The following is an 18,311-nucleotide window of genomic DNA, read 5'->3' on the forward strand; positions in this document are numbered from 1 at the left end:
CAACAGGCTCTCCAGACCACAGCCAAGCTCATTTTTCTTCAAAGCAAATCTTATTCCAATAGCCCCTATTGCCCAGGAGATAAAATCACAACTCTATAACCTGGACTTTTGTGTTCTAGCTCCAGTTCTCTCTTGACACTTTTTTTGACCTTTTATCTTTTTACCACCCAAATTCGATGCTACACACACACCGTTGTCTCACTGCAGCTTTGCAACTGCTCCATGCGCCCTCCCGCTCACTCTCCTGGTGTCTGGCGAATACTCGTCCCTTACTCTGGACTTCTTCCTGGACTCCCTTTGATTGTTCCTGCCTTGATGCCGCTCGCTCAGTGCTCTGGAGTTACGCAACCCCATCAAGTGTCACACTATTTTGATTACCCACTTGTCTTCCTTGCCAGACCGTGAGCTACTTGGGATCCAGAAGGCACTCAACATTCGATGCGATATAAACGAGACAGACTCTGTTCCTCAGCAGCTCCGGTGTGGCACGCAGGGCAGTAAACTGCATCGGATCACGTCACTTCCATCCCAAAACTCCAGGTCTGCTGTTTCTGCTGGTTCTTTATCATGCTTTCTTGCTTAGAGTATTTCCTTTGTGTACTGGCCACTATTGAAATAAATCACTTGCACAGATTATTTGAGGCCAAGAAGTAGCTTCTTCCAGAGAGGGCTTTCATTAGCTTCTGGTCACCTCCTGAGGGAAGTGCCAGTCAGGGACCTCACCTTAATCCAAGTCCAAAGCTTGACATCCCCCAAAACACTGGAGGGTGCAAGTCTGCATTAGGGCTGTTTCCTTCAATAGAGCGCTACTGGACTCATTTTAAACCAGTTTTGATGGGTGGGATGTTGGCATAGTGGCTGACTCATTCGGGGCATATCCCGCCCAGGCTTTGTTTTCTGGGCAATCTTCCCTGTGATGCTGCCCACAGTGGCGCAGTTTCATAATATCCTATTGATAAATGTCCTCAGATAAAAGCAGCTTTGACTGCTAGGCTCACCTCTGAGTTTAGGGAAAACCGAAAGACTCACTTCTTGCCCTGACTCAGGAGGCCTTGCATCATTTGGCCTTCGGCAGCTGTGCCCCCGCTGGCCACCTCTGAACCAGCCACACCATCCTCTGGGCCGACCTCACCCAAGTGCTCCCCAAGGGCTTTTGTACTTGTGATCCTTCTTGCCTAGAACTCATCCACAGAGTTCGTAGCTTCTGAGCCATGACAGTACTTTCTTCAAACTCATTTCTGTGATTTTGAGGAACTGTCATTTATCTGCACCTGTTAGGGCTCATCACTTTTTATACTGTAATCTCATCTTCTTTATTACATGGACACTTTGAAGATCTGTTTCATCTGCTATCCTTCACACAGGAGAGGTACCAAGGACAGATGCTCCCTTATGATTGGGTGACACCCCAATAAAACCCTACGAATTGGAAATCTCGAAAAGTAGAAAATGCATTTAATGCATCTCCCCTACCAAGTCACAGCTCAGCCCAGGACACCTTACCTGCCCTCGGGGAGCGCACCTTAGCCTCATCAGACAAGGTCATCTTGCTGCCGCCGCCCAGCATCAAACACTGTACTGTGTATCGCTAGCCCAGGAAGAGATCAAAATTTGAAGTATGGTTTCTACTGAATGTTTTTTCACACCCTCAAGTTGAAAAATTTAAGTTAGAGACTGTACTTTTTTAATGTCCATTTTTAACTTTAATGAGTGTTAGGTTTAACTTCATGATCTCGGAGTTCCTCAGATGTTTTTAGTTTAAAACAATTATATTCTTGATCTGTAAATAAATTCAAGACAAGCAATTTACCTCAGAGATAAAGCAAGGATATGAGAAACACCTTTTAATATAAAGAGCAAAACCAGTGAAGAATTTACTTGACTATTTTCTAACTCACTGGGACAGGAAGGGTAGGGTGTTCTGCTATAACATGTCACAGATGGTGATTTAGATGTTTCAAAACCGCTGGAACCTGAATAACATTCTTTGTAAAAGCTAGGATAAAAGACAAATGCAATCCAGTTAATTCAACAAACATTTATTATTAAAAGCTGTTATCACAGGACCATGTGCTCCACAGTTCAGGATGGGAGACTGGCATGGGGGAGGACAAAGACGGTAACTTTGTAGCTACTTAACGGTAGCTATTTAACTGGATCTTTCTGCTAGAAAAGCAGATGGAATGTTCTAGAAACAGGGAAGAACATCAGCAAAAAAGGTTCTCCTGTTTTGCTACTACTTACGGAACAAGGTGTGTGGATAGTGGAAGAGCCGCCTCACAACACCAGGACCAAGCAGTGAAAAGCCACCATGGCAAGGGGACTGGAGAAAAGGGACATTTTAAAAACAGGCCCAACAGGACTTAACCATGTCAGAAAAGGCCAGTCAATAGTGGCAGACACTTCATCGGGATAACTAGTTGCAAAGAACGCCATGATGACAGGGAAGATAAGAGAAAGACACTTTGGGGATGAGCTTGAAGATAAAAAATGTTCCTGTCAGGCTGGAGACCTTTTCCGCAGGGTAGAGCCATCCGCATCGGGTTCTCGCCTGAGGCTCCGTATGCACGCACACTAGGTCACTGAAAACTATAGTTAAGAGAAGATACTTTCTACCTTAGTTTCTCAGTTTGACTTTTCTTATTAAAATATTTTCATACTCCACTGGACTGGAAAGGGCACAAAGGTACTCTCCCACTTAGAGAGTCTGCCTTAAGCAAACATTAAAAGGAATCTCATAAGCAATTTAAAAGATGTGTTGACGGATTCCCAACAGGACAGATACAGGACCATTACGGCTTTGGACTATATTATACAAGCACAGAAAACTCTTAGCTGCGTCATGTGACCCTGCAACTCAGTTCATGTTTAATTCTGCTACGTGTTACATCGGTGTGAAGAGTGCTAAGCATGCAGGGCAGGCTCCAACAGAAGCACGTATCCAAGTCGCTTAAACTAGTGGAGAACGTCGTACCTGCTACGAGAGGTAGAAATTATTTGAAGGATTATCATAAAAAGAGAGAATGCCACCAAAGTACAAAGGAAGATGGATCTTTTATTTGCCCAGCCAGCTATGAATCGAGCTGGTTAGGGGTTAGGGCTGCAGAAACGGCTTTGTGGCAGTATGGCCACCCCAGTAAGGCGCTCCTGGGGTGAGCCGACCCTCTGTGGAAGGAAGCCAGAGTACCAGCAGAGCACACTGAACCCCTTCCTGCCGGAGAAACTGAGGTGTGGAGATGTCCCCTTCTTCTGCTACGTCCTTCCCTCTGCTCACGAGTCCCTCGCTAGGTCAGTCAGCTGATGGGTCTGTGCACTCAGAGAGGCACCCGCAGGCTCTCTGCAGTACATCCTGACTGAAGCGCAGCACCAGGCTCAGGTGACTAAGCCAGTGCCCAGGTCCCAACGTCCACGGTTTCGGAAAACGCCGTCTCTAACCAGACTCACTGAGTGAAAGCTTGAGAACCAGGACACCAGGCTACACTCCTACGTCAGGCGACCCGCCACACAAGCGAGCGGCCCTGGCGGCTTCTTTCCGCTGCGCTCATTTTTGGAAATGGCAGCTGGCTGTTCCCACAACCTTTTAAAGACCAGTCTTTTGAAAAGAGAAACTGCTATTTAAAGAAATTTTTACATTATTATGGGGTTTAATATCCGATTCAGTATTCAAGTCTACAGAAAAAACGTCAAGGACAACTGCTTTATTAAAAGTTACTAAATTCCATAAAGCACACAATGTAATTTATATTCAACTAACAAAAGTTTGGTACATGTATTTAAAAATATATAATATATAGATTTATGTCTTAACATTTATATTCGATTTAAAAAGCAGTAGCTTTACATATTTTACAAGTTGAATTTATAAAATATATACATCTACCCTATTCAAATCCTCAAGCACGAACTTCCATTCCTATTAATAAAATGCACAATCTTTAATTCTGAATATTGAGAGAAAAATGGTACCAACTAAAAATAACAAATCCATTTTGACTTAAACATGCACTTAGTTCTTGGCTACGAGATAATGAATCTAATAATCTATTAAAATTATTTTACCTCAAGCCTGACAATCAATTTGCACTTTATATAAAGAATCTATGGTTAACTATGAAGACTTGCATTTTCATGGTTATCTGACACAATCTACCAAATTCCTTACTAGTCCTGCTTCAGGCTTTAAAATGAGAGGCAGGATTATTTAATCTTTCCATGTACCAGGAAATCTGACAAGTGACGTCACACTTTACAAGCCAAGCCCAGTCAGTGTGAAGCCACGCTCTGCCTTTCAGAAGACAGCTTACAAGTACTGTAGGAGCACTTTCTTCAAAACCCTGACACTGTATGTGCCAAGGAAGAGAACAAGAGCTGTTTTTCTTTTTCCCAGTCAACTGTACTCAACTTGCAAAACTGGAGATCTTTAGGTACGCTAAGATATGCCAGCTTCTGTTCTGGCATTCTTTCCATACATTCAAAATGACTCTGGATATATTTTTTAATCGACAAAACATTTTTCATAAAAAAGATATTCGTATAATCATTCTGGAGATTCATCCCCAAATATAAGTCACGAACATTTGAGAATTAAAATCACAATAAACACCTCAATTAACCAGTACCATTGTCAGAACCAGAACTTCAACTTGCAGGAGATCTAAGTTTGAAGGACATGTTTAGATTCCATGGGCCTCAAATGATACTGATGTAAAAAAGCCCATCTTTAAATGAATGCATGATTTATGCTGAGAAAGCAAGTCTCCCATAAATTATTTCTGAAAGAGTTCCAAATCTCAAAAAGGCTTAGAAACTTAAATGAAAATAAGTGAAAATAAATGAAAATTAATTTACTAAGTAATTTAATTCAGCGGGCCAATAATTAGGTTTGGGGAGAGTCACCACCCAAAAAGTAAACAAAATTCTCTTAATATTAGTAGTTAAGAACTAAATTATAGTTAACAGCTCATTTAGCCAATTTAACAAATTTTGCCACCTGCTGATGGACTGAAATTATGTATCTGAAATTATGTATTTTATTTGTAGGCAGAAGTCTTTTTATTAAAAAAAAATTCTGATGAGAGGTAGAAATTTCAAAAATCTTCCTTCCTCTGGATTCCCTAACCCCAAGAAAAGGAAAAGGAAGGAAGGGGAATGGGAGAAAGAAGAAAGAAAGGGAGGGAGGGAGAAAAACTGAGAAGTAAGTCAGAAATAAAATGCTAAAGGCTGATACACTGTACATGTGTAAGAAGACAGAAAGGAAAACAAATAAAAGAGGGATAAAAACAAACACAAACAACAAAAAAGGACTGCGAAGAGGATTAGATTAGGGCTGGTTGGTGCGGCTTAAGACACTTCACAGATCTCAATCATGCAAAGGTATTAACATAACACAGAACAGTGCAGCAGCTGGTTTTGAGAATGAATCCTCAGAAGAGAAACATATGGTGAAGCTTCAGTTCTTCATAAAAAACCAACTTATATACACAATTATCAATCTGAAGCATTCAGCTAAAATATGTACAAAAAACTAAATAAAAGTGAGATCAAGAAATATAAGCAGCAGTAACCATAAAGGCCTAGTGACACCGAAATCTTTATTTAAAAAAATTTTTTGAACACACAGTACCTCCTCTTCTCTTCTATTTTTAGGAAGAAGCTTTAACAAGTTTTAAATATCTCAATTCTCAAAAACAATAGGCTTTTTAAAAAATAAGACTCAAGTACCAGAAACAAGTAATATGTGGTTACATACCATTTTCATATCACTAGTCATTTCCATTATTTGTCAATTCATCTTTGATGCAATCTGGGAACAATCAAGCAGTCACTAGAGACCTGTTTTAGAATCTGAAAAAATTATTATCCACCACAGGAATCTAAATATGCATATATTTAAAATTTCAGAAGGGAAAAGTAATAAACTATTCTAGTTACTTTATACCAAATATTTGTGTACCTACTCAAAACAACAGAGATTAAGAGCTTTTTCCAGAAGAACTGTATAGAAAAGCGATTTTTAGCATTTTTTCCCTAGGGATTAAAAAAGGCTTTATTTCCCTGCTAGCTTAAAAGGAGGAATTTACACATTACAAGTGAAGTCCTTTAGAAGTGAATATTAAATTCCTTAAGAGAACATCCATAAAATTTATTTTTAAAAATTTATCTTAAAAAAACTGAAAACCATTTAAAATCTATGGCATTAATACCTACTTGACATAAGTTTTTTTGAAAGGGCACCAAGTTCCTGATCTAAGCATGCAAAATAAGGACTTGAATGTATCACTGTCAACGGAATTTGGCAAACCAGAAGAATGGCCTTAAAATAAATAAATAAATAAATAAAAAAGGAAGTTCTGCTGTCTAAATACAAGAGTATAATTCGCAGGCCTACGCAGCAGAGCGCGCCCCACAGAGGGGATGCAGGCAGGAGGGAAGTAGCGTGTTCCTATGTACATTTTCTTGGCATTCTGGTTGTCATCCAACATGATTACAGAGAAACATTTTTTTTATTATTACAAAGCCACTAATTGCCCTCTCTAGAACAATGACTCAGGTAAACGTCTTATGTCTTTTAATAATGTAATTTACATTAAAATTAACTTATTAAATCCAAGTGCAAGGAGTTTTCAGAGATTCCTAAGTTCAAGGGAGTAATGAAGAGGTGTTATCTGATTGCAAACTTTGAATGGTTGGTATGTCTATCTTATAGGATATTTCATCTTAATTTCTTCTCTTTAAACCATAAAATGTACCGAAATTATTTGGTTTTCCTTTACTTTCCTCCACTTCATTTTAATTTATTTTACGATATCTCTATGTAGAGAGAGAGAGGTATGTTAAAATACTGTTTATATTAAAAAACTCAACTGAGGTTATATATGAGCTATTAATCTATAGTATAGCATTGTTAATCTTTGACCTGGTATATCGATTCCTTTGGTGAATAAACGTCACAGGTCATTTTCTTATAAAAGGATATCGGTGAGAGGACCAGCGGTATGAAGACTCCCCCACCCCAACTCCAGAAAATGGTCAAGTCAGTCAGGAGGTTAGAGCCGTTATGTAAAATATGGGGGGAAAAAAAAAACCCACATAATTTACAGCTACAATTTTCAAATTAAAAAGCACTTAAAAACTAAGAGTAATTCAAAGCATTCCAAGCAACATTTTCTGTCTTGGTTAAACAGACCAATTAAGACGGATAGAGACTAGTGTGAAAACTTAGGTATATCTAGTAAAGATAGAACGAAAATGTTTTTAATTTTAAAAAGTGGCAGTTGCTAACTAGCCATATGAACAGTGTCCACAATTTGGTAGCTGGCCATAGTTTTACTTTTTTTCAAGTTATTTCTAAAGCAGACGTATTTTGAAGTCTACCCACCCTGAGTTCAGCAATTATACTTTAGAGTGTAAAATTATATGCCCTTAATTAACATGTACAAAGCTACAAAATGTCATCTATACAGAGATTAAAAACAATTTTTAAAATAGTCTTTGCCAATTATTGATTGGATGGTTTTGCTGGGGTACATATTTCAAACCTTTGAGCCAACTGGCTTTCATTTTTAAGTTCAAATTGATTCATAAATTCATTGTAGGATATGTCAAAAAGAGTGCAACAATAGACATTAGTAAAAATAACATTGTAGTAGAAACAGATTTTGCATATGTGAAAAGGTAATTTATAAAATACAGTAATCACTTTTTAAAAAGAGAATCTACTTGCAGTTATCATTAACTTACACGGTACTGAGAACTGGACCTTTCAACAATTTTTTTTTTTCTGTAGAAAAATTTTTATCTAGCTGGAAGCAAAGTCTTTTAAACAACAAGAAAACAAGACAAATCCCTCAGAAGTAACTGCATGGTTGTGTGAGACAAGTAAGCAAACATACCATTCTACGGTGTACTTTTGCCTAAATTTTAAAATAAAAATGTCCACACTCTTTGTTAAAACATTAAGCCTCTGTCAAAAATGTATTTCTTATTTTAGGGTACAGGATTGAAGGACAAGATGATACTTACAAGTAAAGAAAATTTACAAGAAAAAACTTGACAAAAGTTCTTCAATTAAAGTATTGTAACATTCAAACTTGACTTAAAACATAAAAGAAACAAAATTGCAAACAAAAATGTTTATGGATTTTCCAAACATAAATAAATGAATAGTGTTTAGGCAGTAGGGCTCATGCTGATGGCTAGCAGGAAGTAACAGAGTGTAATCTACTTGGAAAAACCGTTAATGTACAAATAATAAGCCCAAGTCATGGACTGCAGCAGTTTAATCATCACTGCCATTTTTCTTACTTCCAATATAAAGCCTTGATTAAACCACTCATACCCTATATTAATCATACCTTTACTTCAGAGATCGAGGAACTATATACAACAAATGAATTTATTTTCACCATAGGGATAACGTATTGTACCTCTCTGCCAATGTTACTTGAAAACCTTTCATGTCAAAACAATTTGACAGCAGATATAAACAATTCAATAAATACGCAATGATCTTTCATTACAGTCCTTTAAAGATGCATGTTAATTCATGCTGTTAAACCTTAGGATCACAGTGCATAGAATCCAAATATAAACAGTTGGGGTGACCTTCAAAGTAATGTTGGATCCCTCACTTTATTTATAATCCCACGATAACCTGTAAATTCATTTCATAGGCCCTATCATGCATTAATCACTGGGTGGCAGGAGTTAATGAAAATTTTTCCTATTATAACGTCCATTGCCGGCAACGAACGTCCCCAAACCGCCAAGGAAGTCATTGTTATTGCACAATACATGAGGACCTGGAACTTTTCCAAAAGCTTAAAAAAATAAAAATAAAAAATGGAATTATATTTGACATTTCCTGACACCTGCATTAATACTGTATGACTAATAAAAGCATGTCAGTTGCCCGGACTGAACCAGCGATCAACATGCGCCCAGAATGCACACGAGTAAAAATGCAGTAAAGGAAGTAGTCTTCATTGCCTATAGGTCACTTCCAGTCAAAGGTTAAAGTTCAAAGACTGAATGATCAAAGTGCTCATTTCTCAGTAGGACTATCTTCTGCTAGGAGGATGATAACAGTGGCATCAACAAGTATCATCTTTAAGAAAAGGAGAAAAAAAAAAAAAGTCACGCATGTGTAAGTCATCTGTGAGTCAGTCTAACACAGAAACAATCCCAAGCAGCAAGAACGGGGTTTACATGTCTGACCTGCCTCCCCCAGTCCCTGCAAATAAAAGGTGACAGACAAATCAAGCCAAGTCCTAGTCTTTCAGGGAAATGGTAGTTCACACAAGTCTTAAAATGAAGAATTGTTAATATGTTAGTTCTATTTAAAATAATTAATTGATACATGTTAGCGTACATCCAGGATTTATCAGTCTTAAGAGAATTCTTTTATGGGCAATAATTTTAAATGGTAATGAGACAGGAATTAAACTCTTGACCAACACTGTCATGCTACTTAATACAGAATAATACAAGTCATGTTTCTAATCTATGAAGGAAATCACTTTGCAAATGAGGTACAACCTCCAAGTCAATCAAATGATGTCATTTTCTTTAGAAAATGAGTTTTTCAGTAAGTATAGATATATATATGCAAAAGAGGTAATTAAAAAAAAAACAGAATTATTTAGTGACGTCTTCTGGTAGCCTCAACACATAACATTTACGTAACACACAGTATAATCTTTTGGGTTCATGACTTATTTTACAGAAATTATTTCACAAAACATATCTGAAGGATTCATTCTGAAGACCAGTTATTCTTCAGAAAGAAGTCAGACTAGTGGCAACTACCCAAAAAAGTTGTGAAAGCTCTCAAGGAGAAAATTCTGAAAAATTGCCCAAAATATTTTACATCCATCCCATGTTAGGATCGATGTATTGCTTATAAAATTCCCGTTCATAAAGGCTCAATGAGAGCTAAAAAACAGTAAACTGACTTCTACTCCGGGCAAACTAGTAGAATAGTCCATGATCCTACACTTTAAGAGGAATGTAACGGGTGAAATAGACTAGATTTTAAAAATAAGTCATAACTGAATCATCAGAATCCTTTAAATAAATAAGAATATCTTTAAGAAAACAAGTGGATAGTTTATAGCCTTAAGTGTCATGTGACACTATGTTTCTTAAATCACTGTGGAAACTGAAATAAAGAAGATATACAAGAATATGAATAAGTTCCTTAAAATATCACTTCTCTAGCAGAGTATTTTGTAACACTAAGGTCCTTGAAATTAAGACTAATAATCAATACTAAAACTTAAATCTCTATGCTAAGAGATGGCATTAAACTCTACTTAATATGTCAAACTACTGGAGATAAAGTTTAGTACCATACCGACAATGTATACACTAAGTGACAGATAAAATTCAAACTGAACACAATGTTAACCAGGAATAAGCTTTTATCTCCAAAGACATTATCATCTTTGATAAATGGTACCATCAATACATCTTTATCAGGTTGTTCATTCTGGAAGTTTCCAGTACAGCAGGCTCTTGTAGAATGTGCTACCAACCTCCAAAAGGGTTGGAGACCCACGTAAAGCTGTTCTTCCTATCTCAGCTCCCATCTTGGGTCGGATGTTAAAGGAAATTTAGGACTAATATGATACCACCTGCTTTGAATATGTACTCTTGAAGAAATAAGCATACTAAGTAAGTTCTGAAGAGTTCGATTATCTCGGCTAGGTGAACCCACAGGAACTTAAACATTACAAATCTGTGATGGCTATCTGCATGTAATCAAGAGTCTATGAGCAAACACTTGTGTATGAAGACAGGACAGGTATGAGCCAAAGCCATGGCCTCCTTTTCCCTAAAACAGAAGGCCATCATTAAGAAGCAAAAAATACATCTGTTAGCAGGAACAGCTTCCTAGCTCTACGAAAGGATTCTTGGATACTAGGAACGGCTTACAAAAAAAAAGTTTTACAGTAAACTCATCCTGAATCAAGACGAATACAGGTCTATGAAAGGTGCTGTAATAATACAATGAATTTAATCTCTTGGCTCAATTATTTGTGGCAAGATGATGGCCTGAAAAAAAAAATATCTGTTAACTATTTAAATTTTTTTCTGGAACTGCAAAAGCCCCTATTAAAATTATACCCTCAAAGATAATATACAAATTACCAGTTCCAAAGAGGTGACACCTACCATGGCTAACTTCACGGGGCATCTGGGAAACGTGAATGAGAGAGAGCTACATTAGAAGAAGGTCACTTAGCATAAGAACCATCACATTACATGGGAAATCATCTCCCTGGATAGTCCCAGGGACAGAAGACTAGAAGAAAAGGAACACAGTAATAGGTCAGCAGATACGAAGTGGGATGCTACCTCGAGAAAGAAAAAAAACCCATCTTTACAGTTAGTTTTGTCTCTCAACAGTTTAGGGAATTAAAGTTTTCCTTTGATAAACCGATTCGAGAAAGATCTCAGAGTAGACAATGGAACTGTTATCCAGCAGGAAATAAAGGGCAAAGATCGAGTAAAAGTTTGGACTCATGAATTTAGAAAATGGTTTTGTAACCCTAAAAGGCAGCACAAATAAAAGGTTCACAACTAATGTAGATAAATCTATGCATTTAAAAGGCAAGGAGAAAAGAAGTTTGTCAATACTAGTCTGAGATAATTTTATGTTCCTATCCTCTTACAATCCTTATGATTCTATAGGAAATGTTTCAGCTAAATGGAACCAGAATATAGTCTGCAGTTTTGTAAAAAAGGGATTCCTCCTCCCAAAATTACAAACTCATCAGTTTACTGGATATAACATGTAAACATTATGCCATTCCAATAAGCCGATACTCAACAGCAGTCGTAAGCTACATTGCTCAATTCTCCACCACTTTAAGGAAAATGCTTCAGAAACCACTGATCTGTACTCCCATCTGTGGAAAGCAATCATTTCTGAAACTAAGTTGTAAATGTTTAATATTGGTCCCAAAAAACAGATGGATATTATTAATGGATTCTAGTTGGCTATCTCATTGAAATAGTTTTTATAATCTCAAAAAAGTTCATCTTTTTCAAGAACAATTATGTCTGTTTTATGATACAGAACTCTGAGGCTCATTCATTCATTTGTAAATGAACTGGATATGGATCCGTTTTCAAAGGAAGATTCTAGCGCTGAACCAAAGGTAAATCCCTCAGCTCTTGAGTATGCTGAGATGAACTGTTTTTTCAAAGATCTATTTTGGTTAGGTCTCTTTTTATTTTTTTAATTCTATTCTCTCAACTCAATTGATTTTTCAAAGCATGTGGATCACAGCCTTAGTTGGCAACACAGAATACTTGCATTCCAATGCAGTATGACCTCAGTTAACTTCAAGTAAACCACAATAAGGAGTATATATTCACAAATCAATGACTTGCACGATATACACCTAGGCTATATGGTACAGACCATTGCTCCTGGGCTACAAACTTGTACAGCATGTTACTGTACTGAATACTGTAGGCAAAAATAACATAATGGTATTTGTGTATCCAAACATAGAAGAGGTACAGTAAAAACATGGTATAACAGATTATGAGGCTATAACCTTATGGGAACACTGTCATACATATACAGTTCATCAGTGACCGAAATATCATTATATGGCACGAGACTGTTAAGGTATGACGTACACAAAGACAATTAACAGCAGGTAGCAGTGACTGCCTACTTTCCAAGGTATACTAAACTAATAATGTGGAAGATCACAAATTTAATATGAGAAAATCTTTTTTCCAAAAATCCAACCCTGGTATCTGGCAGCTCAATTTTGGAGTCAGCTGAGTTCTCTTCTAAAAGCAGGAGATGAACTATATTGCAGATCTGTTGTTTCTCTTGAACAGTGCCTCCACCCTGCACCCAGAAGCCCCTTGAAGTACACAGGTATCACTCACCTAAACCCCGAACCTCTCCTGCCTCTCCGATTACACCTGACGAACACCCTGGCCCAAGCGTGTCAGCTGGCACCATAAGAAAGGACTTGATACCTGAGACCTACGATTCTGCCTGGTTCTAGAAACTGAAACATTGAGTGTTTCGGAGAGTTCTTCCAACCCCAAGCAAGTCTCTGTTCAGTTTCTGATCTTTTTGTTTAGCTTTGCAGGTCACACTTCATGATCCTTTCAGAATTAGATGACAAGATGACACTAAGAAATAACAAAAGACCATATTCCTTGGTAACTTGGTGTTATAAAGAGAACATGACCAGTGAAGACCTTCTGGAACTAAAGCAGCTAAGCAGAAAAACATTAACATCTGGAAAACTCTAAAACAAAGCTGATGTGTTCTACTTTGTATTACTTTTTTGATAAGATTTTCCAAATTCAACTACAACACCAAGGTGGGCTATTTTGCGTATCGCCTATAACCGTTATTCTAAAATGTATAAAGAAGGCAACATATGCTACACAGCTGAAATGCTTTAGCTTTTTAAAGGTGGAGGAAAAGTTCGAGGAAGATTCTCTGCATGCACCCATCCGTATTTATGATGGATCATCTGCTCTATCGTCTCAAAGTATAAACTATTATTATTCTGTCTTAATTTCATATGAGGCTCACTCATAGAGCAAAATGGATGACTTAAGGGAAAATGTGGGAAGGAAATGATTTAACCAGGCAGGGTTCAAACAGGAGCAGAAAACACTGAGGTAAGAATGGTTTTTAAGTCAATGAACTGAGGATGTTTTCAACAGAATTACCAGTAAAAACAAATAAAAAACTTGTACCTGGAACAAGAATACTGTCCAAGGATTAAAATTGTACTAGGATAGTCATGATTTAGTTGAATCAGAATCCAGTGCATTTTATTAAAAAAAAAAAAAAAAAAAAAAAAAAGGCTAATTTGTATGGAGGGGGATACTTTTAATCTGTTTATTGGGAAAATTCCTACACAAACCTTGGACCACTTTATATTAAGATGTTTTGTTTGAAAAGCCTCTTTTCTGGCAAACTTGGAGATGACCCATCCTCAAACTATTAAAAGACCTTTCCAGTTCAGTTACGAAAGTATGATTTCTCAGTAACGTAACTATTAACTAGCAAAAATGACTTCTATGAAATGTATTTTATTTTAAAGAATTTTTATATTTCTAGTATCACTATGTGACTTTTCTTTCTTATTCAAAAGCAGGTCATAAGAAATTCTGGAAGTATTCTTAGATAAAGGACTTCTCATTAAGTCCCTTCAACTATATAAGGTAGCACAGAGGACTTGAAAGATGATTACCTTTTTGAAATATCCCCAGGAGGGAACAAGAAAGGGAAAAATAGGAACATACTGTCAAACACTAGGGTGGGGTACAGGGGTAGAGAGGGTTATACTTTCAAAATAGATGTATTTTTAAAATTTATCAGACAATTTCTTCTCAAATTTTAAAATTTGGTTTAAAAGCGCTATAGAGAAGACAATGGAAGTTTTCTATTATTAGTGAGGTTGAGTGTGAAACAGAATGCCCACTATCTTAGGATCTTAGACACTTTTAAAAAGTGTTTGACTTAGTTGTGTTTGTCAATATTCTTGATCGACTAATCTTAATTTTTGGTGAATTTGAGAACTTACTATATAAGGTCTGTGACACTTATTGAATTATTTTTTTAAAGGCTCTTTGTAAAAACAGCAAGAGGATGTAAAAGAAAGAGAAGCCAGCAATGTAAACTGAAGTAAAGGGCCGTTTAACTAGAGTACGGTCTTGTTAACATTTAAGTGGAGTCTCAGTGCTCAGAAAGGACTCCTTCCGTCTTTATCAGCACATCCTATTTGGAAAGCTGTCCTTTTATATCTAAGAATCCGTGAAACAGAAGTTCTCACATGACCAGCTATATAGCATTACCTGGGAATATCCGAAAAACTAAAACAAAGCCAGCATTCTAGACACAGTACTAAAGTTTCCTAAAGGAAAGAGTGCTCAGCAAGGCTCTGGTGGGAGTTCCCGAGACAGGAGGGTGTGTGTGGAAGGCTCTGCTGCAGGCACCACGGCACATGCAGAGCCAACACCACAGCACAGAGGACAGGACTGGAGTGCGCATTACAGTAACGCTCCCCTGAGCACTTCGTGCATAAAATGTTTCTCGTTATTAAGCATGATTTTCTTAGGAGGAATTCTTGGAAGTTTAGTAACTGAGACAAAAGGTCAATCTTGAACTTTAAGCTTACTAAATATTGCTGAACTGCTTCTTTAAAAAACTACACCAAGTAAGAAAATACTTTTTTTCCTACCTTTTACTCTCCTCTAGCAATGCATTCATTTTATAAAACTGCCATTTCACTGTTTCAAAACATCACATATGTAAATATTTGTGTGTTGTTTTCCAGCCCGTGCTCTTAATTGTATTTATTCTTAAGCAACTTTTATAAATGGTTTTTATTTTTAATAAGCTATGTTTCTCACAATTTTATTTTTTTAATTTTATAGTGACTGTGATTTGAGGGTTTCTGGTGCTTTTATAAAAGGTTTAAATTTTATAATTAAATGTTTAATTTGCGATTTCCGTTTAATTTTAGAAATTTTTCCTTCCTCCAGAGTTAATACCCAACTTTTTAACACTTTTTCTATTGTTCGATTTTTTAAAACTACTTAATTCAATCTACAGGAAATATTTTACATATGAAATAAAAATGTAAATGTCTCTTTCCCAAAATGATTACCGATTTTCTAAGAGGATCAGGTAGGTACTAATTTTTCCCTTCCCCCTGGTTTGTGTGTGACACCTTATTTGCCACATATTCAAATCTTATATACAAAGCAGCCTACAGAAGAGGAATTCTATTTTAATGTCTTTTCTAACATTAATGTTTTGGTGTCTAGTAGACTAATTCTTCTTCATTTTCTTTAGTTCAAAGTTCAAATTGATCTTCTCACCTGTTATTTTTTCCCAAAATCTTTCAAGCAGCCACCCCATCATTCCACTGGATTTTTACTGAATTACATTAAAACTACAATTTGTAAAGAATATACATATTTTAATAATACTAATTTCTCATCAAGTATCTACTTTTCATAGCTCATCAGTTTTGTTATCTCTTCTCCTAGGTCATCTGTATTTCTCACTAATATTATCCCAAATATCCATATTTCTGTGGCTCCAGGAATTATTCTTTCTCTGTTTACAAATCTGTAACTGCTGGTACAGCGCTACTTATTGACTCTACGCACCTTTTATCTCGACACTTACAGAACTCCTAGAATTAATTTAAAAAATTTTAACTGGCTCAAATTAACTGAGGTAACAAGTTTCAAACTGGACAGAAAGGTAAGGGGATAAAAGGCCATATTCCTATTAGTTTTGTCAGTTCTAATTTCTTACTAGGTTAACATTAAAAAAAGCGCAAAACAAAGAAAATGCTCCTATGTATACAAAATCACAGGGGGTGGTTTTTGTTCTCTTGCTTTAAATGTACACCAAGGAATATAAGCTTTTTGTTTTTAATTTCAAACATCTCTTGGCAAAGCAGTAAGGTCAGTTTAGAAAGACAGCAGCTTTCATTTATAAAAGCTACTATCACCCTCTCAACAAGAATAGAAACTTAAAATTATTGAGAGTGCTGTATTCATAAAGCTACAATCAAAAGAACCTCAAATTGTTTGAGGAACAACTATTAGGATAGGAAAAGCTTTCTTTAATGGGTCACCTCTAACCATGCGATCTACTCCTCCCCTACCAGACAGGATGAGAACTAAATGAGTACACAAGGCATCAAAGCTTCTATTTAAATAACAGGTTTCCCAGTAACTCATTCTAATCTGACTTAAAGATTATTAAGGACTTCTTCATTGTAATGAAATGGTAGAATTGCAGAATGTTAAAGCAATTTTAGATTTTATTTGTATGTTTTCTGTGCCCCATTAAAAAGCCATTCTAATTTATCTGTTAAAATACCTTAAAATATTTAAAAATTTTCTCCATGTTACAAAAATACAACATCAATTACATAGGCTCTTCTTTTTCTCAAGCAGATATGTAATCTTTCAAACCAAAATGCTAAAAAGTGTTATTATTCTAAAATAAAACTGCTTACCATGATACCACCATTTTGTTTTCTTTGGATTCTTGTTACATGTTCGAACATAAAAAGAATTATCTGGTGGTCGTCTCTGAAACCAAAAAGAGTTTAAATAGATAAGAAGTTGTAAAACAGAAAAACATAAGGGAGAAATAGTTTTAATAAAAGCTTTAGCAAAACTATTACAGGATGCACAAAAATCAATATAAATGCTAATGGCATAACTTAATATAGTCAAGGAAATATAGACTCTTGACACTGAAATTGTTTTGTAAACATAAAGGGGCATGCCTGTGTGGTTTGGGCAGATTCTAGTAAGATTACTAGAGTGTGCCTAGCAACCAAAAGTGCGAGCATTAGGTTGTAAAGAATTTTGGTTTCATTTATTTTATCTCCCCGGAAATAATTTAGTTATTACTGTTGAAAGCTAATTTAAAACAGAAAAGTCAACCTAATTAAGTTTGTCTGAGAAATTACAGCAACTTATAAACCTCCACAAAGAATTATGTTTTCTGTAAGATAGTATCATCAAGGACAGACCAAAGGATTCAGTTTCCAAACAACATATAAGAGGAAAAAAGGGGGAAAGATATATTGGCACTTCTGCCATACACGTGCCCTAACCAGCACCACATTAAAAACACGTGGCCAGTCTGTGAGGGAAATGCATCGCCAGCACTGATGCCAACAACATCAGAGAGAGATAACAGAGAATTTTCCTGAAAACTGGTGGATATTAATCAGATACATGAAATGGGTGATACTACAAAGATCTGGAAACATGTCAAAACTGTATTAAAGCTCCTGAGGGCAGGTTTGTAGATAATATGATAGGTCAAACCAAAATGCAAAGGTGAAAAGGACACATAGATAGCAGGAAGGAAAACAGACACTCCGCTTGGTCCTTCTAAAGCTCACATACATAACCATGATCTCAGGGGAGCTTCACAATGCCCCCATGGGTTAATGTTAATAACTAAACAAAAGGAAAGAGTAAAGCATTCGACATTAAACAAATATCCTGATTATGCTGTTAATACAGTAAGAAAATTTCTGAGAAATTAATATTATGAAATTAGATGCCTGACTACATCACAGAACAGATGATCTGCTGTTGTCTGTCTCACAAAGTCATAACTGGTGTTCATGCGGAATAAACTGCTACTACTATGGCAAATAACTTCATAAACTCGTTTTATCTGTATATTTATTAGAAACCAATTTTCAAAAACAATTATTTAAGAAAGAAAAAACCTTAGAGAACTCCTATAATTAATTTTTCAAAGTTTT

The 18,311-nt window shown here is 36.3% G+C and overlaps 1 protein-coding gene across 6 annotated transcripts in view; it reads right to left on the minus strand.

Moving 5' to 3' along the window:
• Nucleotides 1–2,023: 2,023 nt before the first annotated feature.
• Nucleotides 2,024–18,311, minus strand: part of UBE2W (ubiquitin conjugating enzyme E2 W) — a 52,831-nt gene continuing 36,543 nt past the window's right edge. For 4 of the 6 annotated variants that reach the window (XM_023534601.1, XM_023534598.1, XM_023534599.1 and 1 more), the window contains 2 exons: nucleotides 17,037–17,112; nucleotides 2,024–2,589 (listed from right to left, as the gene is read on the minus strand). In XM_023534601.1, the coding sequence (XP_023390369.1) occupies nucleotides 2,417–2,589; nucleotides 17,037–17,112 (249 nt within the window). In that variant the 3' untranslated portion in view covers nucleotides 2,024–2,416. Of the gene's footprint in view, nucleotides 2,590–3,683; nucleotides 9,107–11,175; nucleotides 11,198–17,036; nucleotides 17,113–18,311 lie in introns of those variants that run through there. The other 2 variants (XM_023534602.1, XM_011366937.1) reach the window with 2 other exon arrangements.

The sequence above is a fragment of the Pteropus vampyrus genome, unplaced genomic scaffold (genome assembly GCF_000151845.1).
Source record: "Pteropus vampyrus isolate Shadow unplaced genomic scaffold, Pvam_2.0 Scaffold127, whole genome shotgun sequence".
NCBI lineage: Eukaryota > Metazoa > Chordata > Mammalia > Chiroptera > Pteropodidae > Pteropus > Pteropus vampyrus.